This window comes from Etheostoma spectabile, chromosome 9, assembly GCF_008692095.1.
Source record: "Etheostoma spectabile isolate EspeVRDwgs_2016 chromosome 9, UIUC_Espe_1.0, whole genome shotgun sequence".
Lineage (NCBI taxonomy): Eukaryota > Metazoa > Chordata > Actinopteri > Perciformes > Percidae > Etheostoma > Etheostoma spectabile.
Window position 1 is genome coordinate 33,768,442 of NC_045741.1, and position 14,934 is coordinate 33,783,375.

A 14,934-nucleotide genomic window follows, 5' to 3' on the forward strand; every position below is an offset into this window, starting at 1 on the left:
AATGCTAACTATTTGTCAAATGGGTGAAAGGGGCTGGGGCTGTGTGTTTGTGTGTTTTCGTATTAAAAAGTAAAGTCTGAATATTGGGTCTGAGTTAATTATCTGTTTTTAGAGGTCCTTCCCTGCTCATACAGCAGCGTAGTCGGTAAAATCCTTGTCCTTTTGATTAATTAGAAAACTCCCCAAAAGATGTTGCATGTGCTTTTGGAACTTTTGTAGAAACTGAACAGGAAGGGGCGGGTCTTGGCTGCATACTTGAGTTGAATTGTGTTCAGATACTCAGTCGGCAGCAAGACATCATGGAGGTTACAGCTCTCGGCTTCAGACTCTGTGAGTAATATAACATAATAGTTAAGTGTTATATCTTGTCTATTATGTATATTCATATTAATGTTAAGTAGCCTAACATGTAAAATAGCATAAGTACATGTAAGACAAATGAATACCCAAACGTTTTTCAAGTGTTTGGATATAAGTATAATCACCGCTTTTTCAATTCATGTAATGCAACCATTTCTTTTCTACAACCACATTTCTTAGCTTGTCACATGTTTCGTCATGCCTTGTCATTATCTGGCTTCTAGTTTCATGTATTTATCTAATGTAAGGTGACCTTGGTGTTTTGAGTGGAGCCTCCAAATAGATGTAGTATTACGGTATTACAACTGCATTTTAGTTATTAAAAATGACTAGCTCTTAAAGCCATGAAGCAATTCATTATATTGGCGAATAAAAACTCATTGAATATAAAGTATGAGGCCTATTGATGAAATTCAGATTTAAGAACATTAAGAAATATAGAACAGTCTAGAGTCCTACATTAAAATATCAACTTCAACTGAAGACTAATCATGTAAAGAGATGGACAATTAAGAAGACAACATTGCATATTTCTTTATTGGGAGTAACCCCTTGAGATGCAGCATCTTCTCGATTGGATCCTACTGTTAAACAAGAAAATTGCTTGATATAAGAGAGATGCTTTTTAGTTATATCAGAACTTCCGATTTGGCTATAGATACTTAATCAATAAAAATACTAATGTAAATATTTAACAGCCTGGTGTGATTTAAAACTTTAAAGTATAGTGGAATGGAACATTTTCATTTTTAAACAAGAGTACACATAAAAGGTATCACCGCACATAAATGAAGAATGTAATACAGCAGTGTTCCTCTTATTGCGTGTTTAGCTTTAAGAAACATACAATCTTTATCTGGTATAAAGCTCTATTTGTATTTCTAGTGACGGATGTGGTGCTGCTACTTACTGTAAAAGTTCTGAACTTCAATGCTAAGAAAGCTGGTAAGTAGCAGTTGTGTAAACGTTTTTTTGAAAGCATGTACAAACAAATTTTGAAATGTTTCACTTTAATAATTGCTAACTTATTAGCCTGTAATTTGCATAATGGAATTGCTTCCTCTTGCACAAACATTTGATTAAAACATACCTTTGTTGCCTGCTGTCAGTTACAAGGCATAAGCGTGTCCCAATTTTAATTTTGCACAGTTAATAGTTTTGGATGAGTGTTCATTTTTTTTAGGTTAGAAAATACTGGTTAAAATATGTTAAATACTTGTATTATCTCCCTTTCTCTGTCACAGATGCAGCTTTTCCCCATATTTCTCCCAACCAACTGCAGTTCTTTGAATACGAGTCCATCTCTGTAGACTGTGGGGAGCTGGATCACTCCTCTGAGTGGAGAGTGATGAGGAAGCTGAAAGAAGATCCAACAAATACATCCCAATGGGAAACCTCGACAGGAACCATTACCATTGAAATTCCCTTTACATCAGACACTGGAGAATACTGGTGTGAAAATAAAGAGGGAGGAAGAAGCAACAGCGTCAACATTACCATCACTGGTATTTATCCACTAAAGAGCTTTTAGATGCCAAAACACATCTCTTTATTTTCAGAAATGGCAATCAAATTCTATTTGACAAAACAGCTGTGGTTTAAAAAAAGAAGCCAAGTGATGTTTATAGCATACACCTTAAAATACTGAATGTTTTCCACATATGACAAGTGAAAATTGGCAAAAAAAATTCTCAGTTGGACAATTCTCCCAAGTTGATCTTAAACACATACATACAAACTCCAGAGTTTGTCTTTCCTGCAATACAGTCACTTTGAGGCCAAGTTGTAATCCAATGAAAGAAATTGTAACATAAAAGCATGATGCTGCATGAATAATTGTTTCTTTATGTTTAGCTGGTGATGTGATCCTGCAGAGTCCTATGGTTCCTGCTATGGAGGGGGACAGTGTGAGTCTGTCCTGCAGAAACAAGAAGGCAGTCTCCAACCTCCCAGCTGATTTCTATAAAGATGGCCACTTCAGTTCAACTGGATATAAAGGAAAATTCATCATCAACAATGTTTCCAAGTCTGACGAAGGACTGTACAAGTGCAGCATCTCTGGAGCTGGAGGATCACCAGAGAGCTGGCTGGCTGTCAGAGGTAAGAATGAGTTTTCAAATGGATTCATTGTTTAAAGATAAAGCTTGTCTTGACAAGTTAAAAATGTCAGCCTGTTGCAAAATTAATTAATATTGTTGCAATTGGATGACATTTGTATCATGCTGAATGCATGTGCAGTATCAGGATCTGTTTTTAAAGCTTAGTGTGACAGTTTAACCACATTGTTCTATACGTATTTTCACACGTCTGAAGATGCGGTTTTTAAAAACTGAGCTGCTGCAGCATTCGAACACTCACTGTGGTCATCTAAAAACACTGACAGATCTATAAATACAAAGCCACATGCGTCATATCAAAGTTGCAGTAAATAGCAGTTTGACTTTTAAAGGTCAACTTTTAAAGTTGGTGGCTAATCTTGACTTTTTAGAGGTCAAAGTCAAGATTAGCCACCAACTAATAGACTAGGCAACTCATGGACCCCTCATATTTTATATCTGAGACGTCTATCCCACCATATGAACTTTGTATTAGACAATTCCAGTTTGTGAAGTCTGGAAAAATCACATCGATGGCACAGTAGGCCTATACTTTCATTCAAATGGGCACAACTCATCAGTATATCACATGACCCGATGAAAAAGCTAAAGTGTGAAAGCATGATGGTGTCACAGATAAAACGGTGATATATTAGTCATCAGCATGGTATACTGTATGTCACCAAGACCTCAAAATGTAATTATATATACAGCATGTGAATGTGACAACAGTTGATTCCTTTCTGCCATCGGTTAACACTAATTGTTTTGTTTGTAGCTGTTTTCCTTAAATAACCATGTCATTCAAACTTCTTACTAAATGTGTAGGTGGTTCTGGGATGTTGGAGACTCCGGTCCTTCCTGTGGAGGAAGATGTGGTGACTTTCCACTGCAAGAATAGCATAGCGTCTTCCAACATTGTAGCATCCTTCTATAAAGATGGCTTCCTCCTAAAGAACATCTCTACAGGAAACATGACCATCCATTGTGCCTCTGGGTCTGAGGAGGGACTTTACAGGTGTAACACCTCTAGAGAGGGAGAATCCCCAGAGAGCTGGCTGGTTGTCAGAGGTGAGACATACATGGTATCGGATTTAAAACTGAGTCTTGTTTTTTGTCCAATAAAAGTGATATTTATTTTGATACTGACAGGCTAAGATTTGACAACATTATCGGTTTTAGGACGTTACTTTTTGTCCGAAGACAGCGGTGTGGAGAGTGAAACGTGAGACATGGTAGTCTGTTACGGAGTAGGCTAGAGACATTATAGGTCCCTGTTATCAAAAAGATTTTCAATGTAATGGCTCAATATTTCAATGACTCCAACAATGTGGATGAGGTCATTATAGTTTATTATGAAGTGGGAGGAGGGTGAAGCTGGAGGGCTTTGAGGCTCCGGGTAAAGGGTAGTGTTCCCGTGGGTGCTGTGCCCCTATAAGTCCAAAGAATACGTTGTTAGGAGTGGGAACTGCTGCCAGATATCTGGTCTGGATGTGCAGTGATATCCGTTGGACACGTCAGGATTTCTCCTTCTAATCAACAGGGCTGTGAGACTAAGAACCCATTGACCACATGCAGCCTCTCTCTCCTTCTCCACTCCTCCACTCTTCATCCAGACTAAAGCCTATACACTGGCTCTAATGAATACGGGCGTCCATCCAATTAGAATGACTCATCCACATTATCGAAATCATTTAAATTCTGAGCCTGTACATTGAAAATCTTAACCTTAACGCACACCTATTTCTCATTTTGGGTTTTACACGCAACAATGTCTTTGGACCAAAAGTCCCATCCTGAGATTTACGTTGTCAAACACTTTACAATCTGACCCTGTCGGTACCAACAAAAAATCACTTGGACAAAAAACAAGGCTCCACAATTGTCCCATTAAGTGACAATCATGAATCATATTTATACACACATATTTAAGCTCTTATTCTTTATCTTTTTTCGTTGACTGTCTTTTTTAATTCAGTTGCTTGTTCTATGTGTCATGTGTTTGACTATGTAAAGTTGGACAGTATGTTCCTATTTATTTCTGTAGCCTCTTGGCCAGGTCATGTTTGTAAATGAGAATTGGTTCTCAAACAGTTCACCTGGATAAATAAAGGTTAAATAAAAAAATAAAGTTAAATTGCAGCTCGGTTTGGGCCGCTCGTCACTGCGATCTTGCTTTATACTACCAAATTCAAAAATTGTCGTCACATCAGTCTATTAAACAAAGATGAATGGGGAAATGAGGCCCAGGTTAAAAAGTACAGTAGTTACACTTTACAATGAGATGAGAACCTTTCCCTGCAACATTTTAAACTGGTTTTGTCTCAATGGGAATCTTTATTCTGAACAGGGCTTAATATAAAGTTAGTGACAACTTACAAATAAGCAGCAAGATGATCCCGATGGTACGTACATGGGACTAGGAAAGTTTTAAATTAATTTTGAACCCTTGTATTGTCTTCCCTTTCGGGAATAAACCATGAACTTGCCCTTCCAGGTAAAAATTGTTTTGTTTTTTTGTGCTTTTTCAAAGTTTTTTTCCTTTTTCTGATTTATTTGTCACATTTTCCAGCTTTTGGCGCTTTTTTTAAAAACCTGAGCTGGTTTAATAACAGGTTTTACCATTATTCTTGGAATTCATGGTCAACAAACCTCATTTGTATCAAATTATGCATACACTTTAAGTTATAGGCAGAAATTATGAATTGTTTTAGCCAATACTGAATATTAAAGGATCTTGAGTGGATCACAGATGGGCAGATGTCAAAGTTTAGTCCACAACACAAGGGTTAAACTGATTAAAACTCAATGTCGTTCCAGAGCATCACAAAGAGACTCTCCATTCCAGTCAGCTTTCTTTTCCACTGTACGTCCTCATAAGGACCGTTGCCACCATGATATGGGTGGGGCTGCTGCTGCTGCTGTTGAGAAGACTCACAAAGGTAAATTATCCATTTACTAATTTGTTTAATATACTGAAACTCTTTGAGACTAACCTTGTTTAGCGACAGAACTGGTAAATAAAGGTGTCATCTGTATAACCTGACAGAGGAGTCTATGGTTTTTGCATAGTTGTTGTACTGTAATGGGAACTTTTCAAAGGCTAGTTAGTAGTGAGCCCTGGGGGACTCCGCTAGTCATATAAGTATAAGTGTGGTATGCAGCCAAATCTGTCTTGCCATCATCTAATAAGCAAGAAATACATTTCTATATGGTTTTGCCATGTTTGTAATGATTATATTGTAAATAATTTGAAGTTAAATTTATTCTGATGTATTTGACAAGTATTGATGTGTTTATCATCTTTGTGTCAAAAATGTAAAAACAAAGCAATGTTTGTTTTGATTTACATGTTTACAGGTGATCACTCTGGACCAAAGAGGAGCTATAACACCGTCATAAAGCAAATAAAGAGTAAACCATGCCCCTTGTAACTTTTCCAGTCATCTTCAACTGCTCCAGTTTAACCATGCTTACTTATCTGTGACATATTTTTATATTTGAAGAAAAAGTGTTTTCATTTAAATTAAGGATGAAAAAACTCAAATTACTTTCTGGGGTGTTTTGTCTTTGTTTAGGTCCATGAAAAGTTGGGAAAATGTGTGGATAGTCTCCTAAGTGCCTTTCATATAATGTGCATTCAAGATTATTGTAATGTACATTTCTACCAATTTAATTCAACAGATTCCACAATATAGTCGTGCTTTTTCAACACTGTTTTTCTGGGTTATGGTACTCATGTTAAGTTGTCATAAAGGAGTGTACTGGCAATATAAATCTAAAAAGCAATGTAAATCTTTAAGAAATTAATCTCAATGTCATTAGTATTTTTGTTCAGTTCCTTTTTTACCTCCTAAAAAGTTTTTTATTTATAGCATTTGTCCTAGTTGTATTTACTATTTAAGTTCTTTATTTTCCCACCGCTCTCCCTGCAAATTCTCCAGCTGTAACATCTGTCTCTCTGGAGAATCCTTTTACTGTTGCAACAATACTGCAATGCTAAATAAATACAACTAAACAAATCCCATCTTCCTGTTCCTCATTGTCTGGTAACATTTCCTCATCTAAATTGATATTTGGACTAATCCATTTTTCCAGTTTCATAATCATGTTGCAGGTTATCTGTGTAAAAATAGGAGGGAAAGCTGCTGTATTTGTGCAGCGTTGCCTTTAATACAGGGAAAGTGAATTTAATAAATATGTAAAGAAATTACAAGCAACAGCATATTTTGAAATGAGCACAGCTGTATGACCGTTAAACATTTCCAAAAATGGACAGATGTGGTGCTCTCGCAGCATCAGCGTCTATTTAGATGAGCCTGACAGTAAAACGACATTTTTCTATCTTCCCCGTCTGTCCCTCACGTCTGAAGTGTTTATAACAAGTGAACTGCTGCAGCTTTTACATACACACTGTGGTCAAATACTATAGCAGCTTCTAAAAACGTCACATATTAATATAATTAGACGACAAGAGCTACTGACCTGTATTATGGCACGTAACATCCTTTGCTGTGTCACACTCTCTCTTCCCCTTTACTGTCTATCTGATGAAATAAATCCCCAAAGATTTAATTTGGTCTGAAACAATTAAAAACCTGAGTATCCCATTAAAACTGTTAGTGGGTTATTCCAGTGATTTATTATTGTGCTTCCTTAAAGAGACAAATGGTCAAAGTAAAGATATAGATATCCTGATTTTGTCCCAAGCATGTGTCCCGCTTCAGAAATGTTGAGGCTTAAATTTCTTGTCTGTTTAAGAATGCTCCAATGTGTACTTTTATTTCTTACTGTGCTAACATTGCTATACCTTCTCCAGATGTGCACTCATCTTATGAAACCAGAAGAAATTAGCAGAGCATAATTAGAATTACTGATTTGTGTGACGTCAAAGCTCTTTTCCTTGGTCTCTCCATTGATGACTGTTTCTGCAGATGGGTGCACACGCTCAGAAAGTTAGAGTAGCTTTGTTTGTTGGTTTATAAAAGTTACAAAACTGTATTCTCATCTTTTTTCTGGTGTGTGAAAGCCAGAAAATTACATAGAAAGACGTGGAAAATAGATAAAAATCAACCACAAAGGGGCCATAATTGACGAAAAGTAGACTCACTGGGTGTCTTGTTAAATGTAGACGGGGTGGGGGTCTCTGAAATGTCAATGCCCGGGGGCCCACTGCACCACCTGCTGGTGGATGTGTGTAGTTTTTGGTATCAGTACCACCCTTGAAATTCTCACTTGCAAAAAACAGGAAGAAAATAAAAAGATGGGAAGTGCTGTCCTTTAAGTAGTTCACACCTCAGAAGTTTAGACAAGGACAGAGACAATTTAACATTAAACTTAAAAATTAGATGCACTGTACCAGGTTTCAGCACAACTATTTTCTGCCCCAAAGGCCCTGGGCAGGTAGCTGGAACACACACTGAATTGCAGAAAACAATGCAAGTGGAATTCAAAAAACAACAAGTTATGCAATTTAACAAAACTGTTCACATTTACCACACCACTTAATCACAAATATTCACAAATATCTAAAAAGTTGCAGCAATAACATCAGAGTGCTCCGTCATTCCCACATCTTACTACTGTCAATGCATTATGCATCCTCAATAACGCAATGTAGAAGAGGAAAATACAGTTTTAATTACAAAATGTTGGATAGAATAATGGTTCTTGCATCTGCTGCTTTAAGATTTATTTTTAATTGACTGGTTGATGAATTCCTGTTTTCAAAGGTCTAGAAGCAGACGTGCTGTGGCTGAATCAACACGTGAGGATTCTCAGAAGTCAAATGAAGACGCTCTGCAAAGTTTTATTTTAAGCAGTGTCTTCATTTGATCACACACTCTGACCACAGCTCTGAATAACACCCTGTGCAGACTGACCACATCATCTCTGCACCTCCATCAACACTACGTGGGGGAGTGGAACCTCACTTTCTCTTTGTATTTTGTACAATCTAAAAAACTTTACAATGCTTATACAAGAACATGAAAAATGTTTTATTTGCATAATGACCATATTGTGAGGAAATATGAAAGTTGTAATATGAAATAGCTATTAGCCACATGTATGTTAAACCGCACGTAAATAAAGTATACTCAATAAAATGTCTGTCCAAAATGTTTTAATTCATTAAATGATTCACTGCAGGGGTAGAGTAGGATGTGTGAAGTGTGTGTGGGGGTGTGTGTGAGGAAGTAATATATAAAAAAAAGAACCGAGGAAATGGTTCTGGAGATGTTTCTAGTATGTCTACATGTAAGTGGGGTTCAAAAGTTTGGGCACTCCAGGTAAAAAGTTGTGTAAATGTGCATAAAGAAGCCACAAAATATGGAAACATTTCCAAAAGGCATCAAATGACAGATTAGACATTCATATAATCTCATAAAAAGTTAGATTTTATTTCCATCATTTACACTTTCGAAATAACAGGAAAACAAATAATGGCGTCTGCAAAAGTTTGGGGTTTCCAAACCTCTGAACCCCCCTGTACTTAAGGACACGCCTTTATGAAAAGCGCCACAATGTTAAAATCAGCCATTAACAACATTAAAAAACACAGAGCTTGCACTGAACTTGAAAATGAAAAATGAAACTGAGTTCACGGAGCCAAGTGAATCACAGGTCACAAGACGATGCTTATACCCAGGTTTCCTTTAGAAACAATATCTGACATGTTCCATGATTGCGTGAATTTGATTCTTGGGAAACATTTACCACCACAGAAAGTAGCAACATATCCCATTCAGTGTGTGTGTGTGTGTGTGTGTGTGTGTGTGTGCGCATGTGTATATGTGTATGTATATTTGTGTGTGTGTGTGTGTGTGTGTGTGTATATTGCCAAAATACCAACAAATTGTCACTTGTAAATTCTAATATTCCATATTAATAGCTTGATAATATGACCAGTTTTGTTGGAACTTTTATATTTTCAACCTCATGAAATATAGTTCCTGGGCCTCTGAATCAAGTCCCTTCTCATATGCAAGTTTTTTTTATTCTTTGGCTCCACCCACTGATATTTAACTCAGCCACTGGTGTTATTTCTACCATGACAGCAGCTCTGTCTCTGAGACCAGGTTTTCAACCTGATGCAGAGAATTAATGTTGCGTCATCAGCTTAAAATGAGCCACAAAGGAAGTGCTACTTCTCACCTGCTTTCAATACTCGGAGTGAGACAACATGGAGGCCACAGCTCTCCGCATCAGACCGTGTGAGTACGGACTATGTCTTCCTTTTGGTAAAACAAAACTAAATAAGAAGCAGGTTGTAGTTAATAAGTTTGATAGACCTATTCTGTGGACCGCTGGTGCAAAATATTTATTTTTTGACTTTGGCCTGTCTGTTCCATTTGAGATTTGACTGACGATACGCTGAGCTTTAGGAGCAGCTGCAGTAGCTTTAGGAATCAATGATTGTATAGATTACTATAAATATGTCTCTGTGATGATTGGCTCTTTTTGTTGTGTCTCCAGTGATCAATGTGCTGTTCCTGCTGTGTGCGCTGGATCAGAAAGTCCGTAAGTACCCGTTGGTTGCGTATTAGTGTGAAGGAAGTAGGATCACATGTTCTCCAGGGATTTTGGTGAACTGACCCTTATTTCCTTTGTTTCAGATTCAGTGTTTATTCGAGTTGTCCCTGACAGGCTGCAGTTCTTTGAATATGACCCTGTAGCTTTCCATTGTGAAGGGGTCAAAGGGCAAGTACTCTCATGTAGAAGTACTAGTACGCAGGGATTTAAACAGACACGCTGTAACATTACAAGTGTTTATCCAGAAGACAGTGGAGCGTACTGGTGTGAGGCTGAAGGGGGGGAGAGAAGCAACAGCGTCAACATCAACGTCACTGGTATGTTGGATTTAAAACAAGATTTTGGCAAATTCATCTTGACTTTAACATGATCTACATTTCAAAGACCTTGTGATCAGCACATTCAGTGATCCTGGAGAGTCCTGCTCGTCCTGTGATGGAGGGAGAGTCTGTGACTCTGAGCTGCAGAAACAAGACGGCTTCTTCCAACCTCGCCGCTGATTTCTATAAAGATGGCCGCCTCATCAGGAGCAGCTCTCCGGGAATCATGACCCTCCACAGTGTGTCCAAGCCTGATGAAGGACTCTACAAGTGCAGCATCTCTGGAGCTGGAGAATCCCCACAGAGCTTGCTGGCTGTCACAGGTGAGATACCGCAATGTTTCAAAAAGTAAAACGACTTCTCTAGACTTATAGATTTGAAGTTAGGTTTAATCATTATCTTCCAGTTTCAACTAAAGAGACAAGTCCCACCTCCAGTTCTACCCCGTGGATCGTTGTCACTGTTCTGCTGACGCTGCTGCTGTTGGCCGTGGGACTACTTCACTTTGGGAAAGGTTATTTTCACCGAGGTACGGATGCATTTCAAACTGCTTTGCTGCTAGAAGCGCTAACAGCTAATGCTGCCCTGCACAAGAAGTCACCTGTCAGTCAAACTGTGGGTTTAACCTTTGATTTGATGTGGTGGTGCCATTTTAGTGTCTGTAGATTGCTTATACATGCTAATATAACCATGGATTGCTCCTTTGGACAAACGGAGTTCTGCAACAAATCATATTCTTTACATCTCTGCTACGGAGCCCCGGAGGGGACATGGAAGAAAAGAAATAAACATGTACTGGGGACAACACTAAACTCAAGATCTCGACTTTAACATATTTTTCTAATTTTATATTTTCTTAATTTTTTTTTACCCTCATGACAGTTGACATCTCAAGTTTAGTGTTTGTCCCCAGTACATGTTATTTTTTCTTTTCTTGTCTTTTTCATGTCATCTTCGGGGCTCGGTACTTTATTTTTTGGGACTTTTATGGCCTTAAATTGATCAGACAGCTTGGAGACAGAATAAGGGGGAGACAGAAGGGAGGCTGCATGCAACAAAGGGTCCTGGGTAAGACGGGAACCGGGGCCACTGCGGTTAGGACTGAGTCTTAGTATATGGGATGCATCCTCAACAAGTGAGCTACCAGGGCGCCCCCAAATTGTTTAGTTTCTTTTAATAAGCAAGTAAGGTATTTACTCACTTGAAACTATTTGGTAGTTTTGGTAACGGTGTTGCACAGAAGGGAGAGAGATGTGCTTCATGAGGATTGTTGCTAGTAACTGAGCCATCCAACTAGAAAAACTGCTCCATAGCACTACTAGAGGTTAACGACTTCATAGGGAACTTGAAAATGAGTTTCTAATATTTGTTCTTGTTTTGAGAACAGAAGGCTATTTTAACTCCTTAATAAATGGATCCATTCAATGTAATACTTGCTGTCACAAAATAAAGCATCGAAACAGGAGAGATGCTGTTTACATTGGAACATTATTTCATATTGTCTGAAACACAGTTCATCTTTAGTTCCTGGTTTCTATTGAAGCTGTTATTTTTCTTTCTTGTACTCCAGTGATGCTCTACCTGTCCTCAGTGACCGCTGGATCAGGCTTACCTGAGGACCAAACAGGTGAGAACACCATCTACCAGTATACTGGTATATTGTTAGCATTCTGCCTAATGATATTGTATATATTACAAGTTGTATATTATATTTATTAGGATCTTTATATATTGAGCAATTTTAAAAACCAGAACTACAAGGCAGCAATGTTTACACAAGGCAGCAATTGAAATGAATAGAGTATAAAGTCATCATGTCGACTTCTGCCCAGTTTGTCAGTGTGCAGCGTTCTGAAACCTGTTGTTCACACCACTGAGACGAGATGAGACGGTGTAGGCTTTTTGTAGCTAAATATATAACTTATGAACATATGAATGTGGATAACATTGGTGATGGTGAGATGTTTGCTACATCTACATTCCTAGTGATGAATCAACAAAAGCACGTTTCATTTTTCTGATTCACAACTTTGTCCGAGGAACTCCATCTCTTCAGTCACTCTCAAGCTCGATCCACTGTACGTGTGTAAACAGGCTGTTAACAGAAATAAAATGGATTATGGATCATTTTTATTGTAGCTGACTTTACACGATGACTTTGCCATGGGCTGATGAAACAGGTGGCGTCTCTTTCCTTGTCTACATCCTTGAGGTTCCATTTCCGGGATTGTTCTGTTACAATAGGAGTTTGAAAAACACCTAGTGTCAAATATCCCCATCTGGCGTATTCCCTGATGGTAATTGTTGAGTCACGTATGGTATACAAAAAAAAATCTAATAGGCAACATTCGGTTCTTGTTTTTTTTAGTCTCTGTAGAAACCAGTGCAGCCGATGCAAACAAAGTGACGTATGCGGTTGCAGCTAAAAGCAGGAGGAAGAAAGGTACAGTGCTTCACTTGATATTGTAATTTTTGTCTAACTTTTACTTTTCATACTTTTATAACCTCATGTCAAGTACAGACCACAGCACTCATGTTATTAACCAATCATCTAAATTGTGTATTTAATTGGGTCCATCAGAATTAACCTGCATATTCAATCTGAGAAAGAGTGGAAACATACGTGGAAACGGCTGACTTCCCCTGTCTCTTTCTGTCAGATGAGGATGAATTTGCGTCTGCACCCATCTACTACACCTTGGGCCTGGGTGACACTGAACAGCTGGGTGAGACTCATTGTTATTAAAAAGCAATTTGAATGATAAATGATGTTGGGATTAACCAACATCAGAGACACCACCAGTTTGCCAATGAAGTAAAATTGTTTTGATTAATCAATATTTTGGAAACACTGACATTGCATCTATTTTCCAAGCAGAGCATGCAGCAGGTATCAACCCCTCATTAACAGAGAACGCCTTATACGCCTCGATCCAGTAGGTAAGACTGAGTAATACTGGTTTTTATGTCACATTCATGGTAGACATTGGAAATCTTTCTGTATTTACAACCTGAGTCATGACTTAAGACGATCACATGAGCAGTTGGTTGTATGAGGGTTTTAAAATTGTGAAATCTGACTGTCATAACAGACTATATAAAACTTCATATACATTTAAGTTAAATTAATGAATATCAATTATGGGCTGACAATAGCTACCACAGTGCAAAGATGAGCATCAAGTGAAATAAATGGGAGATTTCAGAGTATCTGAGACGTGTTCATGACTCAAATATCCATGTGAGCGCTATTTAAGTCAAACTCATAAACTGTCATCATAAATATCATGTTTGATCCTCTGGTGCACCGCTTCCAACAGCATTTCTTCTTTTACTTTTACTCATGCTTATCAAAAGACTAGTATTTAGTATGAAAATGTTTCCCACCAATGTGGGAAGTGTCTCATAAAGTTAGTATTTCTAGATGTAGAGTATTTAAAATAAGCTATATGGTAGAATGTGTTTTACCAACCAGTTTTGAGATAATCAATTTCCTCAGTGACTTAACATTGTTTTAATTTTTGTTTTTCACGAGCTTGACATTGACATACTTCGCCCTTACTTCATGTTGACGTTTGTTCCTTTGTCTTGCAGGTTACTGAGTGAAGGAGAAGCTTTAAAGTGTTTAAGTCATTTTATTTGCATGAGGTACAATTCCATACAAATGTTATCCCATTGTTTTTTTTCATTCTGTGCATTATTCATCATGAAGCAGTTTCACACAATAAAACTAAAATAGCAATACCTTACCATAGAAAAAATGACATGAGACCGCCCCATACTGTATACAAAACGATGCCGCTGGTGTATATTCAGGTAGATGGTACAACATGTATGAGAGCAGCGATCCTGTTGAATGTATTTGTGTTTTTGAGCTGGTCTGACATGGTTGTAGTTAATGTAAAGTTCAAAGCATTTAAAAAAAAATTGTGCATGCAGACTTCATCTGACAAAACAAAAGAACCTGTCTGTTAATAGAAATGGTCTAACAGCTACAGCAACTTGTTCACCTGGTTTTTACACACGTGAGAACTCCGATTACCCTGCTGCAGGTTTTAAATACACTCACTGTGGTCAACTGCTAACTTCATGGTGTTGCGTCTTTTTATTTGAAGCCATCAGAAGCAGACATTTTGAGTTTGTGGTTAACACTTAATGATCACAGTCCTGTGGAAATGGCTCGTGTGTCATGAAGTGTTAAGGTTTGTTGAGAAGATGTGGAATAAATAACTACAAACACAGCCTAGAGGACGTCATGCTCTACATGTCAATGGGTTTGTTCTCTGATACCACTAATGTTTTCTCAGGGTCTTTGTATGTTTGACCACCAGGCTGATGGATCTTGCTTAACTCAATCTGTTCTTGCATGAGTAAAGAAGGGGTTTAACCCTTGTGTTGTCTTCCCTTTGACCATGAAAAACGTTTTTCCCCTTATCTCTACGTTTTTGTTGCATTTAACAAAGGTTTTTTATGAAGTTTTTGGATTTTGGATTATTTTTTTCATAGATTTTTCCACTTTTTCCACCATTTTTTCACTCGTATTTTGACTTTCTTTATTTTGAATATAAAAAACACTTTGAAAAAAGGTCAAATTTGACCCGACGACAACATGAGGGTTAATTTAA

General features: G+C 37.7%; 1 protein-coding gene across 1 annotated transcript; it reads left to right on the top strand.

Annotated features, from left to right (window-relative positions):
* The first annotated feature begins 295 nt into the window (after window positions 1-295).
* LOC116696246 (Fc receptor-like protein 5) lies at window positions 296-14,599 on the top strand. Its single transcript, XM_032527077.1, has 15 exons — window positions 296-330; window positions 1,246-1,305; window positions 1,605-1,865; window positions 2,215-2,460; window positions 3,285-3,527; window positions 9,635-9,670; window positions 9,933-9,977; window positions 10,073-10,306; window positions 10,387-10,632; window positions 10,716-10,838; window positions 11,880-11,936; window positions 12,678-12,752; window positions 12,970-13,035; window positions 13,185-13,249; window positions 13,904-14,599. Exons 1-14 carry the CDS (start codon window positions 300-302, stop codon window positions 13,247-13,249), a joined length of 1,788 nt encoding a protein of 595 aa, XP_032382968.1. The 5' UTR covers window positions 296-299; the 3' UTR covers window positions 13,904-14,599.
* Window positions 14,600-14,934: the final 335 nt, after the last annotated feature.